The sequence below is a fragment of the Typopeltis vanoorti genome, chromosome 15, assembly GCF_054136105.1.
Source record: "Typopeltis vanoorti isolate ZY-2024b chromosome 15, IOZ_Tvanoo_1.0, whole genome shotgun sequence".
In the NCBI taxonomy this organism is placed as follows: domain Eukaryota; kingdom Metazoa; phylum Arthropoda; class Arachnida; order Uropygi; family Thelyphonidae; genus Typopeltis; species Typopeltis vanoorti.
Window position 1 is genome coordinate 30,125,498 of NC_143563.1, and position 24,574 is coordinate 30,150,071.

The 24,574-nt window shown below is 35.0% G+C and overlaps 1 protein-coding gene across 4 annotated transcripts; it reads right to left on the reverse strand.

Annotated features, from left to right (window-relative positions):
- Positions 1 to 1,374: 1,374 nt before the first annotated feature.
- On the reverse strand, positions 1,375 to 23,792 carry LOC150098557 (dual specificity protein phosphatase 23-like). Of its 4 annotated transcripts, XR_016549525.1 has the most exons (4): positions 23,677 to 23,773; positions 14,754 to 15,025; positions 4,520 to 4,777; positions 2,069 to 2,192 (listed from the first exon to the last, which is right to left on the reverse strand). XR_016549525.1 is itself a non-coding variant. In XM_090405523.1 (3 exons), the coding sequence occupies exons 1-3, from the start codon at positions 23,760 to 23,762 to the stop codon at positions 1,992 to 1,994; spliced, it is 495 nt and encodes a 164-aa protein (XP_090261649.1). In that variant the 5' UTR covers positions 23,763 to 23,792; the 3' UTR covers positions 1,375 to 1,991. The 4 variants fall into 4 exon arrangements, 3 of the variants coding, with proteins under 3 accessions (XP_090261649.1, XP_090261648.1, XP_090261650.1); XM_090405523.1 differs by lacking the exon at positions 4,520 to 4,777 and having other exon boundaries at positions 1,375 to 2,192; positions 23,741 to 23,792; XM_090405522.1 differs by lacking the exon at positions 4,520 to 4,777 and having other exon boundaries at positions 1,375 to 2,192; positions 23,677 to 23,719.
- Positions 23,793 to 24,574: the final 782 nt, after the last annotated feature.

The window sequence follows — 24,574 nt, forward strand, 5'->3', positions numbered from 1 at the left end:
GCAAAATATAAATAACTAACCAATAAGAAACAGTAGCTGTATACATTTGTTAATTCATAACTAGTAAGGGGCTAATCCACTGAACTAATAATCTTGATTAGGTGATTAATCCAAGCATGGGAGAGATACATGTGGTTGGTTGGTTTGATGGGAGCAGAAAATCATCTTGTACAATTTGTTGTGCTTATTATGTGTATTTGTTTATTTCTGTTTTATTTATATTTCACTTAGTTTCCTAAGAATTTTCTTTTTCTTAGATGATCACTGATGATCTGATTCATGGATGATCAGTATACAGTTTTTACACAGAAATATATACATATATAATTTCAGTCATCATCAGAATTATCCACAAATTCGATGTTCATTACATTCCCCCCCCCCCTTTTTTTTGTATGAGGCTCTTCTGTCTTATCAATAATAGATCTCTCACATATTCTAGAATTGTTGGAGATCAATGGATGCAGTCCACTCTTATAATGCACAGAAGGAATTTTACTAACTATGTACTATATTTAGCAACAGTTAGAGTAGTTAGAGACAACTTGAAAACACGTCAGAATAAAAAAACATCATCAGAATTAACCACCTCTTTCACAAATTCGATGTTTATTACATTTCTCCCACTCCCCTTTTTTGTAAGAGGCTCTTCTGTCTTATCAATAATAGAGCTCTCACATATTCTAGAATTGTTGGAGATCAATAGATGCAGTCCACTCTTATAATGCACAGAAGGATTAATATTTACTACGTACTACATTTAGCAACAGTTAGATAGTTAGAAACAACTTGAATAACACGTCATAATAAAAAACATTCCCACCCATGGACACTATGCTGTATGCAAGGCAGCTTTGTTGTTGCACCAAAGTAGTACCTAACTAAATACATTTGTTCTAACATCCTCTTTCAAATTTTCAGTTGCAAAAATAAATGGTAACAGCTGTTTATAGTGCTATCATTGGGTCCAGAAAGCAAATAATATATATATAATCTTACAAATAAAATTCTACCAAAAAATTGCAACTAACATGTCATATAAACTTTGTGAAAATCCATCTGTCTGTAGCTTGAAGCAGCATATATATGGTAAAGCTAGTTCTCACTGGTGGTGTCAGCATTTGGACACTCCCAACATGAACGTGTATGAATTACTAAATTAATGCACTCCCAGCATTAATTTAGTAATTTACTTTATAATCAAGTGGTAAAACTTTGGCTAATCATGCCTAAGTGAACTTTTCATTGGAGTATTTATATTAGAATATAAATACTATTATTTATATTCTAATATAAAGGAAATGAAAAATAAAAATCCATAAACAAAATATTGATTCTTTACTGAAAAAAAAAAAATAAATAAAATAAAACACATCAGATTTTCAAATGATTTTTATTTCTTTAAAGATTTGTTTTCATTCATATTGAAGATATTCACAACATTTAAAAACTACATTTCTATGGGTTAAGTACAATCTATAATTGTAGAAATTTATGGAATTCATTCATAAATTTGTATTGTAAACTTTTTTTGTGTGTGATAGGGAATATATTTACAGCAGGTTGTTTGCAATAAATGAAATTCTTATATATGTGTATCGGACTGGCTGAGCAGATAGCATATTCCTCTCGAACTAATAGGCTGCAGATTTGAATCCTGTAACAGCCTGGATGTTTGTGAAAGTCTCTAGGTGGTGGGTGATATTTTGTTGTCCAGTGTGATACTACCACCACCACTCTGCTTACTGGAGGTCTGAAATGGCTCAAAAATGTTTTAACTGGTCTCCAGTGTGGGAGGAAACTGGATTATCTAACCCTTAGCCTGCTCATGGTACTAACAAGGAATAAGAATAAAATTAAATACAGATGACACTTACATTAAATTAGTTATTTTAAATTACATTATATTTTAAGTTACATTAAACAAGAAGTTAGACTGCTTAACATAATTTAATGTAAAAAATAAATAAATGTAACTAATATATTTTGTATCACAGTTGTTGAGTTTGACAGAGATAGATATGATACTCTATTACTGCTTCTTCTTGGGAATAAGTTTCTACTGAACCTGGTCTTAGTTTTTGAATGTACGCTATAGCATCTCGAGGCTTCATTTTGTGAAATTTAACAAAGTAACATGCTATCATTGTTCCTGTTCTTCCTCTTCCCATCCAACAGTGAACTCCAATTGCCTAAACAAAAAAGAAAGGGGAAACATTAGTTTCACTTTTTTTTCTATATATACATACATACAGAACACGATATGTTTGTGTTCAATATGTCACTTTTTCTTTAAATACTATTTATTATTATTATTATGGACAACTCCAAGGAGTCCTTAGACTCATCGAGGGAGGCCCTAACACCAAGTCAAGAACAACTATTCGATATTCACACAGCATCTATCATACCTCGCCTTGAACTCATTCACAGTCATGGCACCCACAACAGACTCTGGCAGCTTATTCCACTCATTCACCACTCTCCAAGTAAAAAACCTAACTATAACACTCTTGCTAACCACACTCTTGCCAAGCTTCCATGTATGGTACCTAGTCCTCCCACCAACAGTCCTATTCTCAAACATATCTTCTGAATTAATCTTATAGAAACCCTTCATTAATTTGAATGTCTCAATCATATCACCCCTTTTTTGCCTATCAACCAATTTCTGCAACCCACAAATCTTCAACTTGTTCTCATAAGGTTCATTCCATAGACCTGCTATCATCTTGGTCACTCGTCTCTGGAACCTCTCCACCTCCTCCCCATCAAGAATATAAATACTAAATATAAATATAAATAATAAATACTATTTATATACTAAAGTATATATATTAGTATTTATACACTACTATTTAAATACTAAATATAAATACTATTTATATTTAGGAACACAAAAGAATTTACAAACCAATCAACACTATTCGGAAATTTTTAAGATCACCAAAAGATCACCCATTCTACAAGTACTCTGGAGTATATAATATACCTTGCTCATGTGGTATTAGTTACGTAGGTCAGACCTCTAGAAGCTTTGAAACAAGAAAGAAAGAACACATAGGATATGTCAGAAATAACAGACAAGACATTTCAGGCCTTTCATGCCACTTTGCCTCTACTAACCATCACACTGAGTGAGATAAGAGCCTTATGTCATACATAGAAGATAACTACCATTCAAGAACCTTTAAAGAAGCAGCTACAGTTGCTCCTAAAACTGAAAACCTAAACAAGAATCAAGGTCTAATTTTACCAGAAATTTGGAAAACTTTTATCAGATCATTAAACATCAAAGAAATGAACTTTCATAACAATTACGTCATGAACCATAACGAATAAATCATGTTAACGAGACACTCACATTGTCATCACGCACAATACCAATTAGAACCATCAGTTATAACCTAGTCTGTAACCTTCATTTTAGCTTACTAGTTTGTATTCCCTGAGGATGCCAATAGAAAAATTGGCGAAACATGTAGGAGGATAAAATAAAGCTACTTGACAAAGATTATACAAAAGAATTTAATATATTCTAAGTAAAAATTTTATGTAGCAGTATCAAACATACTAACTAATGTAGGAAGTTCTTGTCTTGATCCCAAGAATCATTCAGAATTATCCATTATCATCAAATTCCTGAATGTATCCTCAAAGGATATACAGGATAACATTATAGTAATAATATACTATAATGTTATCCTGTATAATAAAATGCTATAATGACATTTTTTTTAAAAATCAGTCTGGTATCTGTTAGGACTCCAATATTAATAGTACATATTTATTATTATTAACATCTGATCTTCATGGAGTCAGAGGTGCATACAAAGCTCATCCATCCATGCCTTAAACTGATTCAATATGTCTACATTCACAACACACTCAGGCAATGTATTCCACTCACCAACCATTCTCCATGTAAAGAACATATCCCTCTGCTCACAATTTCCTTATACAACTTCCAGGGATGGCTTCTTGTTTTACCTCCTCTCTCATTCTATGAAAAATCTCTCCCATGTCAACCTGATAACAATCCCTGACTAGCTTAATGTCTCAATCATATCCCCCCCTACTCTTATTCACAAACCTTTCCAATTTACGTTCTCTCAAACTGCCCTCATACTCCACATTCCAAAGACCATTGACCACCTTTGCAAATCTTCTCTGGACTCTTTCTAACATTATCCTAGTCACCATGAAAACCCAGTGACCAAATCTGTGCACAATAATCCATATGAGGCCTGATCAAGGCCTTATACAATGGCATCCATAATCTCTTTATTTCTGCATGTCAGGGTACTCCACATCATTGCCATTATCCAATGTGATCTCTTCACAACTTACGCAATGTGGCCCCTGAATTTCAGGTCCTTGTCCACCACCGCTCCCAGATCTCTCATCTCCTCTACCTTCTTTAAAGTTTCCCCACCAAGTGCATACTTACATCCCATCATTGGTTACCAAATTTCAAAACCTTACACTTTGCAACAATGAACTTGACAGTTCCACTTACCTGCCCATTCATGCAATCTGTTGATTCTGCATTGCTCTCCCCTGTTTTGCTTCATCTGGAAATGGCTGCAAGCCAGCCTGGTTGGCCAAGTGGTTAGCATGGCTGTGGTACGAATCCCGCCGTGGGCATGGATGTTTGTGATTGTCTGTGAAAATACTAGTGGTGGACAGTAGATGGCATTGGTGTAGATGATGCAGTTGGTGGATGGAGACTGAAAGTTGTAGAGTAGGTGCCCTCCCTCGATGAGTCTTGGATTCCCTGGAGATGTCAAATAATAATAATAAAAAACAATCCCAATATCATTAATATACAAATTGAACAACAATGGTCCATAAACTGACCCTTGCAGCACACCACTAGTGACCTTCCTCTTTTGGGATATACAACTTTCTGATACCTATCTGACAACCAGTCACCGATCCAACTCAGACATCTGTTATCAAATCCTATCAATTTAATTTTATTTAACAGTTTGTCGTGTGGCAGTCTATCAAAAGCTTTTGCAAACTTTTAATGTTAAATCTGGTGTGAGACAAGGATGTACATTATCCCCTCTGTTATTCATTATCTATATAGATCACATTATGAAGGAAAATGGTATTAAACATGATATCAGAATTGGAGATGTTAATGTATGTTCTTTGCTTTATGTGGACGATGTTATACTTCTAAATAAATCCGCTACAAGATTCCCTGACTAAATTGAATAACTGTTGTAATAGATATGGTATGAAGGTCAGCAATAAAAAGACAATGAAAATAGGCAGAATTGTTGAAAATATCAACTGCGTTGTGAACGGAGAACCTGAGGAACAAGTAAAACATTTCAGCTACTTAGGCACCATTTTTAGTGAAGATGGTAAATTAAATATGGAAATAGACAACAGAATCAACAAAGCTGGTTATGGTAGGAAGTCAGTTGAATAAATTCATATGGAATAAGAGAGAAATTAGTCAGAACACTAAATTAGCTGTATACAAGACAGTGTTCAAACCAGTTTTAACTTATGGATCTGAGAGCTGGGTCAGAAGTAAAACACTTGACCAAAGACTAGAGACCACAGATATGAGAGTCCTGAGAAAGATTACAGGCGTGAACAGATGGTATCAATGGCAATAGCATATTAAAAATGAGGATATTAGGAAAGAACTGGGCATTATCAGTATCCAGGAATGCGTTAGCAGAGCTAATCTCAGGTGGTATGGTCACTTAAATAGAATGGGCGAGGAAAGATTAGCAAGACAAGTGTTCTCTGCCAGGTTGGCAGGAAAATGATCCAAAGGAAGACCAAGATATAGGTGGTTTGATACTGTACAAAGTACCTTAGACGATAGAAATATTGGAGTCTTAACGAGTAACAGACTGTTTTGGAGGAAAATTGTAGATAGGAAGTTAGTAATGATGTAAATTTTTCATATAGTACTATCATATCCTGTACACCCCTTGAGGGTACATGGCAGGAATTTGATGATGAAGTATACCACTATATGTATTTGCCTTGTACAAGTTATTTGTTTCTTCGTTATAGTACATAAGTAAGTTGGTAAAACATGATCTCCCTTTAACAAACCCATGCTGATAACCACAGAGAATACTGCTGTTATCAACTCATTTCTGTATCCTACTTCTCACCAATCTCTCCAGTACCTTTACCACAACTCCAGATATACAGACTGGCCTATAAATTGAAGCTACAGCATTATCACCACCTTTATACAGTGGAGCAATTTTACCTTCTTTCCACTCCCTTGGAACCTGTGCTGTTGTAAGACTCTTATTAGACAGGTATGCCATTGTTACTGCTAATTCCCTGGAATATTCCCTTCAGATGTGTGGTGATATGTTATCAAATCCTATGGCCTTACTGACATCAAGGTTATTTATTTCCTGAAATACCTCCTGCTCACTCACAATTAAACCATCCTCTCTTTGTCCCCTAAGTTTAAGTTTCTCTGATTTCACCCAGATGAGAATGAAACCTTATAAATTATTATTATTACATAACACCTCCAGGGAGTCCAAAGATTCATCGTGGGAGGGCACCTACTCTACAACTCTCCTCCACCACTCAATCCACCAACTGCACCTACCTTCATCATCTACACCAATGCCATCTACTGCCGACCACCACCACTAGTATTTTCATAGACAATCACAAATATCCATGCCCATAGCGGGATTTGAACCTGCAGCCTTTTGGCTGGAGAGCGAATACACTAACCACTCATCTGACCAGGCCGGCTTGATTGATCACTAAATTGATCACTGAATACCCGAACATCATCTGTAGCAGTTAGCATTCTACCACTTTCATCCCTTAACTTCATCTTACTATGATCATTCTCCCTTCTACTTGCCACATATCTAAAAAACTCTCTAGGTTTTTTAGATTTTCTTTGCCTGATTTGCCAATTTCTGCTCATACTCTACTTTTGTTTTCCTTACGAACTGACTCACTCTCCGTCTTGTTATTTATACTCTTCATGTGACTGATTATTATCATTATTCATGTTGCACTTCCTCCAAAGGACTTTCTTTTTCCAGATTTCATGCTCAAGCTCCACACTCATTCCATTTTATACTTACCTTATTCAGCCTTTTGGCCTTCGAAATACATTCGCACATTGATGCTGTAATGTATTTCTTTGTCAGTTCCCATGCAGCATTTATATCCATACTCCTCGTTCCACGTTATAGCTCCAAGCTGTCTCCTAAGTTGTCATAATCACCAGCCTTATAATTCCACATATATCCTTTCCTCACAAAAGTCTGCATATGACTAGCCACAACACAGGTGATTACATCATGATCACTTTCAACAACTCAAGGAAAGTGTGAAACCCCTCTAACAATTACATCCTCTGACGAAATGATGAGATATAGAACTCTTGATCCTTATGTGCCTTTCTTTACATGCTGCCTGAGATAGTTATCTCTCAAGAACTCGAGAAATTCATTTTCCTTATTCCCAAATGCTATCTCTTCATTCCGATGTATACTGCCATAATTAAAATCACCCATAATAATTACCTTTCCTTTGTTCGTTAATCCAAGTTGTTCATACATTTCTTCATCACCACCCCTCCACGTTTCCAGGCCTATAACAACATCCAACTAAATATGTCTTCCTCTCAACTTCCAGATTTACACCACACTGCCTTATAACCATTGCCACTATTTCCCCTTTTCATGTCTACCTTATGGGGACTTAATTCCCCTGCTATCATCAGCAGCATCTCCCTCCCTTCTTGCCCTTTCTATCCTCACAAAAAATACTGTACCCTTCTATTTTTATTCCCGTTAAGATATCATCTTCATTCAATCATGTTTCACTTATTCCAATGATTTTGGGGCAAATAAACTCAATCACTGAAACCATTTCAGCCCCTTTATTTCTGATATTCTGGTATTTGTAAACAAATACAGCATATGTTTTATTGTCTTTCAGCTTCATGGTTTTCCTTTAACATGCCAGTGAGGCATACCCTAATTCTTTTATAAAAAAAATTAAGGATCAAAAAAGTTGTAATAAATTTGAGGAATGAATTATACTTTTTCCCCATAGGTTATGATATTTGATTAGTGCATTTCGATTAACATGCCCATTTTAAAGAACACATTAAGCACATTAATGGAGGGATTGCTGTGTTGATTTATATGCTGAAATAGAATTATTTCTTTGCAATTTCATGATTCCTGTTTTTCTTTTTTTCCATGTCTGGGTATCAATTATTTTGGGAATAGCAAACAGCTCAATTTTTTCTAATTTTTACAAACAGAATTCCTATTATATCTTTCCTATGTGAAAATTGTTCGAGTTTATATCATAAAAAGTTTTGAATGCTGCTGTTTAAAGAGTATACCAAATGCTACTATCTGCTAAATAAGCTATCTTATATGCATTAGCTAATAATCCTCTATGCCCTAGCAACAGCTGATAGTTAACTGAAATTATTCATTACTATTAGAATAACTTAAGGATAAGTAACCTGGTAAATCTTGAAACTTTCTGGCTATAATGATTTTCCATTCATGTGTCAACTCCTATCCAGGAGGGGAGAACAAGGTCATCCCTGGAAGCTGTATAAAATAGGGCTGGACAAGCAGGTTTTTTGCATGCAGAGTTGTGAATGATTGGAATGCCTTGCCTGAGAGTGTGTGTGGTGTCTCCAGAGAATTTGAATGTGTTTAAGGCATGGTATGATGCGACTCATGGTTGACCACATGTGGTGGGACCCTCTCTCTTCCACACACATATTATCATAAATATTCATGGCTGTAAATCTATGTTTGTTCACAGGGACGGTTTGCTTGTTCTGAGGGATGAACAGCCTGGGTTTCACATGAAAAATCCCTCTATATGAGACTAGCTAACTCACCTTTAGTCGAAAGAGACCAGATAAAGAATCCTCACATCCTAGATGGGAATCGAACCCAAGTCTTTCTGACCAAAGGGCTTCGTCTATACTGACTGAGCTATGGAGGCATCTATGATTAATGATTACAGTTTAATATTTTTTTCATATTTATAATCTAATTATCACAACTGAGGTAAAAACATCCCAGAAGGCATATTAAAGAGCTCCAAACCATAGCTCAGTACATATTAAAAATTTGTTTCATTTTTATCCTTTCAACTGACAGACATTCTAAATAAAAAAGGGTATTTTTTTTGTAGGCTGATATGATATTTTTTAGTTAAAAAATTAATTCTGCCTAATCAGCCTGTCTTCACACAAAACATCACATAATTGCCTGTATAACTATAATAATCACAGATTCATTTCTGCTACCACATTAAATCAAAAAGTAGTAGTAAATGGATTTCGTCAAATGTACAGTCTTCTTCATACTACATAATAATAATCAGGGCTAGACAAATATGCTTGCCCACTAGTCTGTGGTGAGTAGATTTTGCCAGCTGGTAAGTAACTGCAGATGAATAAAATATAATATTTTTTATTTCATAAAAAAACTTTTTAAACGAAGTCTTTTAACTTTAAAAACCACAGATGCAGCACAACTAATCAGTAGAATCCTACTGACTTATTGAGATATAACATTAAATAAATAGATGTCTTGGGAAAGTACATTTATTCTATGGTGAGTAGGATTTCGAATGATTTGTCAAGTCCTAATAATAATAATAATAATAATATAGCATTTTCTTCTTCATAGGATATATTCTTTTCAAAACCATATTTTATCCACAATGTTCTTCCCCCCCCCCAAAAAAAAGTGTGTGCGAGATTATTTTTTGGCTATTTTCTCCTGCTGAATATGGAAAATAACCATAAGAATAAAATTATTCATATTACTTTAGCTACATGTTACATGGATTGTTTAGTCAATGCACAACTGTTTAATTCTTAACTTCTTCTTCTTCCTTTCTAGGCTTATAGGCCAAGTGGCCTTTTCTGGACTCAATTCCATCTTTTTAAGGGTCTTCCTCTGCATCGAGTACCTTTTGGGTGGTAATTTAGAATTTGTTTAGGTATTCTGCTTCTATTCATTCTTAGTATGTGTTCTTTCCATTTTTCTCCATAATTCTTAATTTGATTCCGAAAAATGGGGAGGAATGCTGCTCAGAGTAATACACCAATACCTGTAAGAATCTTACAAAGTGATTTCTAATATAAACAGACAGTAAACAAATTTAGAACAAACAGCAAATTTTCAAAAAAAAAAACTGGACATATGTGATTAATTTATAAAATAATTGTTTTGCAAAGTAATTATCTTGAATAAAGTTCTTTGAAAACAAAATATTTGCTTACAGGAAATTATTCCATTTCCCTGTATCCAATTAATGGCCAATGAATTTTTTTTTTGTCAGTGATAAAAAAAAAAAATCATATCTTTCAGTATGGAAGTTTCTCTTATTTTATCCTGCCATAAATATCATAATTATGTGATAAAAGGATTGATTTCAAGAAATGTGCAGGAAGTATGTGTTTCTTCCTTTCAGCAGTACTGGCTCTGATATACAACTATGAACACAACTGGTTAAATAAGAGCCTCCATAGTTCAGATGGTATAGATGAAGCCCGTTGGTTGGAAAGACGTAGGGTTGAGTCCTATCTAGCATGCAAAGGACCTTTATTGAAACTTTTCAACTGAAAGTAAGTTAGCTAGTCTCATATAGAGGTGGCAGGGTTTTTCCTCTCACAACCAGGCAAATTGGCCTGCAGAACACAGAAAAATACATTACAACCACTAGTAACATGTTGACTTCATAAGATAGTGCCAAATGCCCATCTGGATATCCCAGCCATTATATCATCAAATAAATAAATAAAAATCAGTTAAGTATTCACTTAGGTGTGAAGGATTATCACAGCCTCATAATGGAAATAATTGATAGTTTACCCTTCTTATCTATGCTGTTCAACTCTGTTGAAGCAGACAGCATAGATAAGAAGTGAATACCATGACTGTTGTATGCTTCACGTCCATATTTTGATGGGTATGCCAGCAATGACATGTTTTCACACCCACCAAAATATAGATGTGAAGCATACAACAGTCATGGTATTCCCTTCTTATCTATGGGTGGTTAACTGTTATCCTCTCTAATTTAGCATCATTGGCAAAACTGGATATTTCTCCTCAAATCATTCCCAACATCATTAATGTGTAAATTAAACTGCAACCCAATTACAAGGCCCTGTGATATGTCACCTACCTTCTTCATTCTACTTTGTGATATCATTATCACCACATTACATAATGTTCCATGCAGTATTCTGTCAATTGTTGCCTTTGTGAAGTCATAATATTATGACATAACTATTTCCTTTATCTAACTCATGTTTCACTAACTTATTTATATACTATAACAAGGTGACAAATACCTTGGCCAAGGGAGATGCATATACAGTGGTGTACTTGGATTTTGCAAAGGCTTTTGATAGACTGCCACATGACAAGCTCTTAAATAAATTGGAACAGATGGGATGGGATAACAGACTTCTGTGTTGGATCAGTGACTGGATGTCGGATAGGTATCAGAAAGTTGTATATGGGGGGGGGGGGGGGGGGGCAGTATCTCGAAAGAGAAAGGTCACCAGTGGTGTGCTGCAAGGGTCAGTTTTGAGGCCATTGTTGTTCAATTTGTATGTTAATGATATTGGGTTGGGTTTAACTAGTGATATCCAGCTGTTTGTGGATGATGCAAAACTGGGGAGAGCAATGCACAGTCAGCTGATGTTAATGCCTTACAACAGGACTTGAATAGATTGCATGAATGGGCAGGTAAGTGGAACTGTCAGCTCAATGTTGCCAAGTGTAATGTTTTGAGATTTGGTAAACAACGATGGATTGCAAAGTATACACTTAGTGGGGAAACTTTAACAGAAGTAGAGGAGATGAGAAATCTAGGAAGGTGGTTGGACAAGGACCTGAAATTCAAGGGCCACAAGTTATGAAGACATCACATCGAATAATGGCAATGATGGGAGAACCCTGACATACAGAAATAGAGAGGTTATGATTCCATTGTATGAGGCCTTCATCAGGCCTCATATAGATTATTGTGCACAGGTTTGGTCACCGGGTTTTCATGGTGATGAGGATATGTTAGAAAGGGTAAAGAGAAGATTCACAAAGGTAGTCAGTGGTCTTTGGAATGTGGAGTACGAGGACAGATTAAGAGAATGTAAGTTGCAGAGTCTCGTGAATAGGAGGAAGAGGGGGGGGATATGATTGAGACATATAAGCTGGTCAGGGGTTGTTATCAGGTAGACATTTGACATTTGGAAGAGATTTTTCATAGAATGGGAGAGGGGAGTAGAACAAGAGACCATTGCTGGAAACTGTATAAGGAGGGTGTGAGCAAAGGAGTGAGAAGCAGGTTCTTTGCATGGAGGGTGGTTGGTGAGTGGAATGCATTGCCTGAGAGTGTTGTGGATGTGGACACATTGAATCAGTTTAAGACACAGTTGGATGAGCACTGTATGCAATGGTGAGTACCTCCTACGATGAGTGTCTGACTCCATGGAGGTCAAATGTTAATAATAATAATAATAACTGAAGTGTCACTTTATTATAGAAAATGAGGCAACTACTAAAGGACTTCCATAGCTCAGTTTAAACGATGTCTTTCAGTTGGAAAGATCTGGGTTCGAATCTATCTGGGATGTAAAACAACCTGTATTGAAGTGAAGGTGAGTTAGCTGGTCTCATAGGTTCCAATGTTTTTAATTCGAAGAAACTTGGAGTTAAAAACATTCAAAACTGGCCATATGAGGAGAACACATGTAATTGACACACAAAATATAGACAGAGAGCTAACCACCTTATCCTGGAATCATGGTTACAAAATCCAGGGATATCTTGGATTTTGTAACCAAGGGCCCAATTCATAACTATATTAGAAGAGTAAATTACAGAGGCAAGACATATCCTTCACAAAGCCATACTGTCATCTCCATAGAAAATATATAGCATGTTCTTCAATGTAGAGCATATAACTGATGGATATATCTTATAGGAAGTGGTGGAAATAATGGATTTGAGAGTCATGGTGGACAAGGACCTGAAATTTAGGGCCATGTTATTAAAATTATAAGGACATCACAATGAATTATGCAGGGAAGCAGATGACACTGGCATGTATAAGTATGGAAGCTTTGATTTGCTTCATAACTTAATGAAGCAAACCAAAACATTCAGGCTGCATATAGAATATTGTGCGCAGATTTAGTCACCTAGTTTTCATGGGGTAAATGATATACTGGAAAGAGTCCAGAGATAACTATAATGATTTTTGGTCTCTGGAATGTTGGGTGGTACAAAAAAAAAATCGAGAATATGCAATCTTGCATTCTCTTATAGACAGGAGAAAAGATATCACTGAGACATAACAGGTTGATTAAGGGTTATTACAGATTAACATGGAAGAGATTTTTCTTAGAATAGCAGCATACAAGTGTAGAAAATAAGGCCATCTCCAGAAGCTGTATAATAATAAATTGTATGTAAGTAAGTAGAACATATTCTTGTAGAAAAGTTTTTAATGTTGAGCTGGTAAGTGTATTATGCTTAACAAAAAAAAAAAAAATATGTTCTTGTTTTCATCTATATTTATCCAAATATAAGCAAACAAAAGTTCATACATGAAATATCTTCACACAACAAAATTTGCCTCATCTCAGGTTGCTTCCTGCATTCCATAATGCATGGCTGACTCTCTTCTCTCAAATGTGTAATACTATGCATTATGATAAATCACTATCCCAGACTAGTTTTGATGGTCTCATCAGTGGGAACCATCTGTGAAGTTACTGGGAGCTGTTATGATAGCAGAATCATATTTCCCCATATGCAAATAGCAAAATAGTAAGTTCAGCTATTAACTGTATATAAACAGCCTAATTATGAAGCTAATTCATGTGAAAAACATTTGTTTTCTAACACTCTAGACAAATAAAAATATAAACAATATAATTTCTTGTCCTGTTTACTTCATAAATATTCTCTATCATACCAAGATATCCAGTGTGATTTAAGAAACTTAAATATTTATTTTCTTTGTGCCACAGAACTAAAATTCTTATTAGTGTCTTTCCTAATCTTCTGCTGTCATGATGATTGAATGTAATGTATTTGTCATCTAATATGTGTTAATTTTCAAGCCAACAAGTGGAGGGAGTGATGAAAACCATCTATCAACTAAAGCAATCACAAAAAATTCCATGCCACAGTTGGATTTGAACTCACAACCAGGTTTCAAACTAATATCTTTGATCAACTAGGTCCAAAGAACAACAGTACTTCAAAACAAGAATTTATTTAATGGCTCAATCTCATCAAGAGGCTGAAAACATGAAATCTTCTTTATTAAAAATCTTATCTAGAATTTTAACTGTGAAGGAAATTATTATGTTTAATATCATGCAGCACGATTAAAAAAAAAAAGTTTTTTTCTCAGCCTCATATAACCAAAAGAATAATGTTTTGTCATCAGAGAGATCTGGACTTAAAACCTGTCAAGGATATTATGAAGAAAAATTTTAAGTATTTTCAAATGAAGACTGAGTAGTCTTGCCTCTCTCTTTCTCTAACAGAATTTTCCCCTCCTTAAAAAATCAAGTTTTTACTCCCATATGCCAAATGATAAACACATGCAATTAGCACTTCCTTCTGGTCTAAGCTGTCTGGAATTAATTCTAAACAACCCAACTCTGAAATATATGTTGTGAACAGAAATGATTACTGAAATGACATATTTACCTCCTTCTTCCGAAAAGCATCACTACACAATCCAATGAATTTTTCAATCTGTGATATTTTTGGAGGATAAAATTCACAAATCTTGATTTCTTCCCATGTAAATTGTGGAAAAGCATGGATTGGAGGTTTCTTCTCTGGAGACAAGGTGACCAAATATGTAATTCCTTCTTTTAACAGAAAACGTAGATGGTCAGGAGTATTTGGCCATCCAAATGCTGCAAGTTTGCCATCTTCGATCCAAGAAAAGTTACGAGGTGCTTTACAGCCCATTTCTATTCAAATAAAAATATTTAAATTAGTGTGTGTTAATTAATGGGCAAGTAATAAGAGAATTGCAGATATATTTAGGATTTATTAGCTCATCTTTTTTAATATTTGCATGTTGGTACAAACTGGATATTTAAAAAAAAATCAGTGCATAAATTGAGTATTATCACTGTTTATCAGAAATCAGTCCCTTTAGAATCAGCTGTTTTAATAATGAAGGATCATTATAATTTTAAATATCATCATCATCAATTCCTGATATGTGTCCTTAAGAAGTATCTAGGCTATGACATGGTACTACATAATAAAGTTAAATTATTACTAATTTCTTACAGTTCAATGATAACAGGATAGTTTGATGAAAGTGTGACAAAATTGTACCTTCCACTTACAAAGATTAAGAATGTTAGCAAAGCTGTTAGAATGCAGAGAGGGAAGATGAAAAACATTGTTGTTATGGGAGGTAGCAAATGATACAATAAATGAGAAGCATTGTGAGAGAAGTGAAAAAGAAGAGGGAGGGTAAAGACTGTAAGGGCAATAGCATGACAGAGGCAAGCTAAAAAGAAGAGACATGATTGGGAATGAATTAATGTATAAGTTTTAGCAAAAATAGTTTGGGGATATATGTCATGAATAATGGGAGGGCTTATGTATGATGGATTGTAATCGAATCCATCAGTCATTTACAAGTCAGTCAGTCACTGAGAGTATAAAAGTGTAAAATCAGAGAAAGCACAACCATTTGATGGGGAGAGAGGGAGCAGGGGTGTGTGTGTTTGTTTAAATAGCCCTAAAAGAAGAAAGTGAGATTCATATTTAAAAAAAAAAAAAAAAAAAAAAAAAAAAAAAAAAAAAAAAAGAATATATTTCTGTAGGTCCCAAATTTAAATAGGATAGACTATATAAGATGAAGGGGCGGTGGATCTGGTTGGCTTCAAGGTATACTGCAATTTTTATGCATACTAAAGCAAGAAGCATCTGGAATAAGAAATTGACAGTGATTACTTTAACTTGGTCAAAGTTACTAATGATACGAAAGCATACTAATGATAGCAATAAAAGCAGAAATTCAATTCAACAGAAGAGGTAGTGCATTTGAAGCCCTCTGGTGTGAGAGGCCAAGGACAAAATATATAGTTGGTTACTGCTACAAGGCCAGACAGAATAAGCAAAGAAAGAAAGAAAGACACAGATATCATACATTGTCAAATTAACACAATGAGTGCAGATTGAGTAATTATTATGAAAACTTCAGTGACAAGGACATAGATTAGAAGGAAAGTTCATATAAAGTGAAGGAAACAGCATGTGATGGAAAGGACTCATCTGAGAGTGATGGATCTAGTGACAGAATAGAGGATTTGTCATTTTCCAAGATAGCTACAATGTTTCCAACTAGGAAGAGTGATCATGTGGTCTTGACCTGTAAGGTTACCGAACATGGAATTTTCAGTTAAGAGATATGTGGAATTACAAAGCAGGTGATTATGACAAGCCTAGGAGACAGCTTGAAGCAATACCATGGCATAAGAATCTGCAAGGAAAAGATGTTAGCAGTGCATGGGAAATGGTCAAGGGGTATTTAAAAGACTGTGTATACAGTGTCAAGATGATAAGTCATGCAGGAGTGAGATGGATGAATAGCACCATTAAATAGGACTTACAATTAAAAAGAAACTATTATGGAGGATATACATAAGTAGAAAGATGACCAATAAGCTTAGAAGCAGTACTAGGTACAAACAAGAGGGATGACTAGCATAACTAAGGAAGATAAAATTAGATTATGAGAAGAAATTAGCCAAACTTCCAAAAAAAAAATTCCAAAGAGTTCTTTCGCTACATGGTGAGTAAAAGGAAGAATGACTATGACAGAAAAACTTTAATGAATGCTGATGGTAAGGAAATGAAAGAGGTAGACAGCCAAGTTAATGAGTGATTGCTTTGCAAGGTGTACACTATCCAGTTGGAGATACTGTAATGACAGATATGATGGTGACTGGTGTGAGAATAGAGATAGATGAACTGGAAATTATTATTATTATATGTGACACCTCCAAGGAGTCCAAAGACTCATCAAGGGAGTACACCTATTCTACAGCTCTCTGTCTCCACCACTCAATCTACCAGCTACAACGAATCGCAACTACACCAACACCATCTACCACCATTAGTATTTTCACAGGCAATCACAAATATCCATGCCCACAGCAGGATTTGCCGTATACCACTTTCTGATACCCACTTATCAAAGTCAGTAGCTTATATTCCAATCCCATATTCTCTAGTCTATGCCTTTCATGTGGTATCCTCTCAAATGTCTTAGCAAAGTCTAACAACAGTGTCAATAGTGTATCCATTCCCTTTATCCAAACCAGCCAGTGGTGCACTCAGGGGGGGCCAAGGGGGCCTCCCCCCCCCCAAAAAAAAAAAACATTAGAAAATTTTCCAAAAATCTTTTCCTAATTAAAATTCATTTTTTTTATTTATGTTGCCATGTCTTCTATTTCTATACTACTTATGAATTAGCGGTCACATAAGGTGGGAATACCCTATAGCTCTTGGGAATCACGGCCACTGTGAACTCAAGGCTAATGAAGTAGTGTTTGGCAGAATGAGTACTACTTCATTTGCCTGAGCCAGCCAGAGGAGATCAGGGGTATCATGTATTGGCGATCACTGCAGATGCTCAGTCATAGGTCGTATGCAATGTATAGTGTGTATTCTCAAATCGTCTACTCAACTCGGTCCTCCCCCCCCTAAGATTAAGATTAAATCCTGAGTGAGCCACTGAACCCAGCCATAACATTACTATAAAATGTGAGCAAATTGCTAAAACATGACCTCTCCTTAGTTGACAGACAAGCTATGCTTTGCAAAGCATAGCTTGTCTGTCAATCCATTTCTGTAGGAGTTCTTACAAACTTCTCTAAAATCTTCACCACCACCTCAGAGATACTACAGGTTGATAGTTAGACACATCGGTTTTTGCATCACCTGTATAATAGAACTATCATACATTCTTTTCATTCCTGTGTGTTCTTTCCTAAGCTGAGACTCAAGTTATACAAACATGTCAAGAGCCAAGCCATTTCAGCCAAATTCTTTTAGCACATGCTGATATCATATCTGATCCTATTGCTGAATTGATAATAACCAAGTTATGCAACAGCTAATAAAGACCATTCTTATGAACCATTTTGCCTCTTTATCCAGTGTAGTGATAGTATCATGCTACACATGGTTGATAGATCTTAGCAAAGTGAACTTGTTATTTGAACAATCTCATCTACTTCTTGTCTGCATTCACTAAATGATTCTTCCTCATAACTAAAAGCAGATTACTTTTTGGATGTGTATGTTGTTATGCGCATTACACTGTTTTGCATTATAATGACTCCTCCCTTAATGCATAGCAATATATATATATATATATATATATATAGTAAAGTCAACAGCCTCTATTATACAAGTAGACTAATTGTGAAGATACTTCATGCACAAATTTTGTTTTGCTTACAGATAAAAGAAATTAAATATAATTTCTTGTCAAGCATAATTTACTTTGTAACCAAGAAAAAAAAATTATTATAACTTTGCCACATAGCTGCTGTAGCGCAATTGGAAGAATAGCAGAACATTGCACCCTTCGATTGGAAAAGACCTGGAGTTCGATTCTCGTTGTGACGAGTGGAATCCTTATATGGGTTTTTTTCAGTTGAAGGTGAGTTAGCTGATCTCATAAGGTGGCAGCAGGGTTTTTTTCTCCCAGAAACTAGGGTGTTTCATCCCACATGCAGACAAATCGGCCTTCAGAATACACAGAATTTACAGACAAAAAATACTGTTGTTGGTGATGATGGATGATAGATGACATTCATGGTAGTAGTGCCGTAGTTGGAGAATTTAGTAGTAGTGGAGAGGATGAGATATATTTAGCGAAGTAGAGTAGTATGCCCTCCCACGATGAGTCCTTGGGCTCCCATTGTCATGTAATAATAATAACTTCGCCACATGCCTCCCTGGCTCAATCATTCAAGGTTTTCTTTAGATTTTGTCACTGCATTTCAAAGATTTTGTTTGTTTACAGACTTTTCATTTTGTTTCTCCACTACTATCTGTATATTTGAGTCTACAGTCCCATCTAAAAGATGCTTGTCTCTGAGTCTTTAACTTTCATACATTTTTTATCTTTTCAGTATGAAATTAATTTTTATCCTGCTCAAACTAAATGGTAATAACTTCCTATTTCTTATTCACTGCATACTTTTTTTTTTCTTTTTGTACTCTGAACCAGTTTGGAAGATATCAATATAGCACATGGTCGATAAGACTTTATTATTTATTGTGCATTCTCTCTTTGTGAAATTATTCATACTTTATGTTCATGCATGGTAGTTTGTAATGACTACATGTTTTGAAAAAAAAAAAAAATTCAGCATAAATTTGCTAGTATTACTTATTTACTGGCTTTGCTCATTCTCCAGTTATTTTATGAAAAATAACTTATTTATAACGGGCTTCATAAAACGATTCTTCACATTTGTGAAACTGCAAACAAGAAATGGAATCAGTGATAAAATCATTACATTAGTTGACTAAGGACTGTGCTATTTAGATCCTTAAGAAGAGCTGCATTTCCTTTTCTTTATTTCAGCTGCCCTCTCCCTATAATTATTCAAAAAATGTGTCCACTTTTTTCCTTCTAAATTTTTCTGTGTGGTACCTTTGAAACTGCCTACAATTCAAAAAAATAAAAAAATAAATAAAGTAATTGAATATTATAGTTACTCTTTCCTTTCCCTGATATCACTACTGCTCAAATATAGCATCTTAAGTATTGATTTCCACTTCATTTTCATTGATATTTCTTACACTGATAGTGTGTCTGCTGAGTTTTCTACTATACTTTAACTCAAAAAGAATAAAATAATCATACACCAAGCCTTGGGGTATAAGATTTAGTATATGATTTTAAAAAGACACAACAATCACAAAAGTGTTCCTTATTATTCACAATTACAACATATTTTCATGCATTTTAGTCTGAAAGATATCCTCAAAGTTTCAAAGACAGCATTAGTCAGACATTGTCAGTGAATGGAATGCATTACTAGAATGTGTTGTTAATGCAAGAAGTGTTAAGGATTTTAAGATTCTATATGATAAACATGTTGTCAGCCGAATGAACCTCCCACGAGGAGTCTATCAACTCCATGAAGGGTGTAATAATAATAATAATAAATATAACCATCCAATGCTAGCACATCAGTCATCATGCATATGTAATGAATGTGCCTATATTACTGTAGTAAGTAAACCTAATGCATGCAATGCTGTTAAGGTAACTAAAAATCTCTTCAATTATGTACTGCACATAGACCTGTTATACTTTGTTTCAGGTTTTGCATGCCCACACATTTATATGTATATGCTACATTTGATTTTATGTAAACAGCACAGCAGATCAGTCTTTTAACAGATGAAGAAAGGTTATTAATGGTCTAGGTGTGTGAGAGGAAACAACTCAGAAATCTTTAAAAGAGCTGTTCTATGTATTTCAAGCTCATTTTAGTAAGCTTCCTCCATTAAAACTAACAGTATTTGCTTGGAAAAATAACTTATTTATAATGGGCTGCATAAAACGATTCTTCACATTTGTGAAACTGCAAACAAGAAATGGAATCAGTGATAAAATCATTACATTAGTTGACTAAGGACTGTGTTACCGCGATTGTTATCAATATTTAACATCTCTGCAGAAATATCACAGTGAAGACCTGCCTTTCATCCCTACCATCTAAAGTTTGTGAATAATCCATCTGATCAATCTACGGGTACAAGATTGTTAAAAGTTGTCATCACTTTGTAATATTTTCTTCAGTGATGAATGCACAATTTTATGCAGCAAAAATTTCAAATTGTTTATTTTTGAAATAAAAAAAATCTTTACTTTTTAAAATCAAACAATACTCCATATGTCATGATATCGGGAAGGAATTAGTATACAGAAAATAGAACCTTATTTCTTCACTGGATTAGTGAACTTAGGTTGAGTAAGTTAAAATTATAATTAAAACAACTAAAGCTATGAAGTCTTAGTATTATTGTTATTATTAGTTGACACCTCCAGGGAGTCCAAGATTCATTGAGGAAGGGCAACTCTGTCTCCACCACTCAATTCACCATAAAGTAATCAGTTTAAAACTAGAGCATGGTAGCAAGAGTAATTCTTCAAAGCTGCTGCTTTATTAATTGGAGTATTCATCAAAAGAGCCAGGGAGACCTAGGAATCAGCAACATATTCTTCAAATTCTGGAATTGAAACAAAGCATTCTGAGGATAGTTCACTAGATGCATAACTTGTGGAAGGTCTAGGCTCAGAGGATGAGGTAACTGCAGGATCTTTTTTATTATTATGTGACACCTCCAGGGAATTCAAACTTTTCAGGGGAGGGTACCTACTTTACAACTCTCTGTCTCCACCACTCAATCCACCCAACTACAACGAACTGTAACTACACCAATGCCATCTACCTCCCACCACCACTAGTATTTTCACAGACAATCACAAACATCCATGCCCACAGCAGGATTCAAACCCACAGCCTTTTGGCTGGAGAGCAGATACATTAACCACTTAGCCAACCAGGCTTGCATTATGTCTGTTAATAGTACGTGTTTGCCAGATAGGTTGCTTATTTCTCAGGATCGAAAGTCCAGGTTGTTAGGATGAAAAATCCTGCCACACCAAGGAATGACCTTCAGTTGGAAGGTGTATGAGAAGGTTTGGTGATAACACGGTTACCTGCAGATGTATTATGAAGTTTTTTTCCACTACCAAATATTCTTGGATATTTTTGATGCTTTCTCATTTGTTCTGACAGTTCAAAAATACCTCAATGAAAGTTTTCCAAGAAGAAGGATTGTTGCAGGGATCAAAAACAGCATCTATTCCAGTTCATACTTCCAAACCTTTGAATGCACTGTGATTTCATCAATGTCATATATGTTAACACACTAATATGTCAAACACCAAGGCTAAAAAGCAATCAGCAAATTTCAAAACCACGCTGCACATGCTATGAATTATTCTATCTGCTAGCACATCATTCTGTATGCAGAGAACAATAGTTCCCGTACACACTAGTGGCATAAGCCACTAGTGTGTAAATTATGAAATGCTTTCAGTACATCTCCATGTACTGCCCAATTTATTCTGGAGTAAAGATAATATTACGATAGACTTAGTTTGAATTAATCACATTTGTACTTCCTTTCGGAAATTTCATAAGATGCAAAATCGTTTTTCATTGTAACTCGAAAAAGGCAAAAATCCCATATAACCCAAACTGTCTAGCAATCCTAGTCCATGTAATGGCTCAGAAATCTGCTTTTGCTATAAAACAATAAAATCGGCGACGCTGTAAATATTCACTCGTTAAGGGAGAAATTAATATATGCAACTTTGTAGAAAGTTTTTTTTTTTTTAACTTGGGTATATTATGTATTCAAGAAAGATACCAAGTTTATATAAAATTACTTTATATCTTGAATTTATATGCAACTTTATTTATCAAGAAACGGACGAAAAATAGCCAACACCAGTTGTTCTTTAGTACAAACATAGAGTTCTGGATTGATAGGGGTGGATAGAACTAATTGTATGCGGTAGTTTCTTAGTTCTGGTTATTATCATTTGTATATTTCATGCGAAACGGATAACGCCCAGTGGTGTGTTGGTAAATTTTTAACAACCGGCTCGCTTTATGAAAATGTGATTCTTCACAAAGTTCTATTGTATCTTCAGATGTCTTTGTTTCTGTTTTTCAAATTTTCTCCTTTTAATGTCTAAGAAGTTTCGTTCTATTACTATCCGCTTTTTCGACCGCAAAACTCTAACCCTGATTAAAATTATTTTAATTATTGAAAAAAAAAGAAATAAAAACATATATTAAAGAAAAATTCCCTATATTACCTACAACTTACTTATTATCAAATGAAATCCTGAACAAAAAAAAATGTAACACTAATATTACCACTCGTAGTCGATCAAATGACCAGAGACTGTAGCCGTCGCGACGAATTTTTGTATTTATCGATAGTGCAACAATGTTGCATTTCCAAGAACATAATGTGGCAAGTTCTTGGAAATTCGCCGAAAAATAAAGCATTATTGTTTATTCAAATACCCACTTCGGGAGTTTTGATAACGTGTTTGTGTTTTAATGAATACAGACATTGTTTAGTAAATAAAATCGTTTCCAAATTCCCGTTCGTAAATTGCGTTTGTGTTTTGTGAATTCTCCTTTATGCATTTATTTTTGATAATAATAATAATAATAATATATGTAAATGTTTATTATACAATTTCAAATATTTACGAGAAAAAGTATATACCACCATTCATCATCTATCCTTTCATAAAGAATTTTAATAACCGGCTCGCGCGAGCCGGTCCCAACACACCACTGATAACGCCCCAAGTACTAAAACTATTATAAACTGAAGCAGGCAAAATAGCCGCAATTATAATAATAATATTATAAAGGGTCTACTTGGTTTTACACCAACATAGCTTTGCAGACACCCAGTAAGTATATATAAATATTATATTATTGCGCCCTGTCGCTTCCTATGTTCTTGTCCATACCCAACAAATAATAAGAGGATAAATGCATTCAAGCTGCATCACTTCGTTATTACTAATAAAATACCTCTTCTCGTTTCGAGGTACATATGACGACATCCACATTTTTTAAGACATTCTCGAACTAAAACAGCTGATTTGTAAGATGAAAAACACGTAATCCCTTCAACAACAGAAAAAGAAATCCCCATCCAATTCAACAGAAAAAGAAATCCCCATCCAATTCAACAGAAAAAACAGCCAGAATGCGCACAATATACGGCATTAAATTTTCACCACTGGCTTCTGCAAAAGTTCAAGCGAATTACAGTATGTAGAACAGAAGGGAAAAACTGTTTTATGAGATGAATACCGTAAATTAAAGATGCCAAGAAATTATATTATTGATTTAATCCTCTATCCAAGCGAAGCAAACAAAGTTTGCTCGGGAAGTAACTTCCCGATTGGGTAACTCTTATATAGAGTCTAATGACTTCATATCACTTGCCTTAGTACCCAACTATGCAAAGTACATATCCTTATGGACATCATAATGCTATGCATTATGGGAAGAGTCACTAATCAGACCGGTTTCATTATATAAGCGCCTCCGTAGCGCAATTGGAAGAACAACGGTACATTGCGCCCTTCGATTGGAACAGGCCTAAGTTCGATTATCGTCGCGACGGGAGGAATCTTTATCTGGACGATTTCAGTCGAAGGTGAGTTAGCCGACCTCATACGGAAGTATCGGGGTTTTTTCTCCCGGAAACTCGAGTTTTTCATCCCGCATACAGACAAACCGGCCCTTCAGAACACGCAATTTACAGACAAAAAATACTAGTTGTGGTAGTGGTGCAGGTGGGCGGTAGATGGCGTTGATGGAGATGATTCGTAGTAGAGGTTCGGTGTAGTGGTTGAG

Excerpts from the sequence above, each read along its gene's own strand:
- LOC150098557 (XM_090405522.1), bottom strand. The coding sequence starts at position 23,704 with ATGCATTTATCCTCTTATTATTTGTTGG. Across the intron at positions 15,026-23,676 it reads ATCCTCTTATTATTTGTTGG|AAATGGGCTGTAAAGCACCT; the intron begins GTATGGACAAGA and ends TTATTTGAATAG. Across the intron at positions 2,193-14,753 it reads ATGCTTTTCGGAAGAAGGAG|GCAATTGGAGTTCACTGTTG; the intron begins GTAAATATGTCA and ends TTTTTTGTTTAG.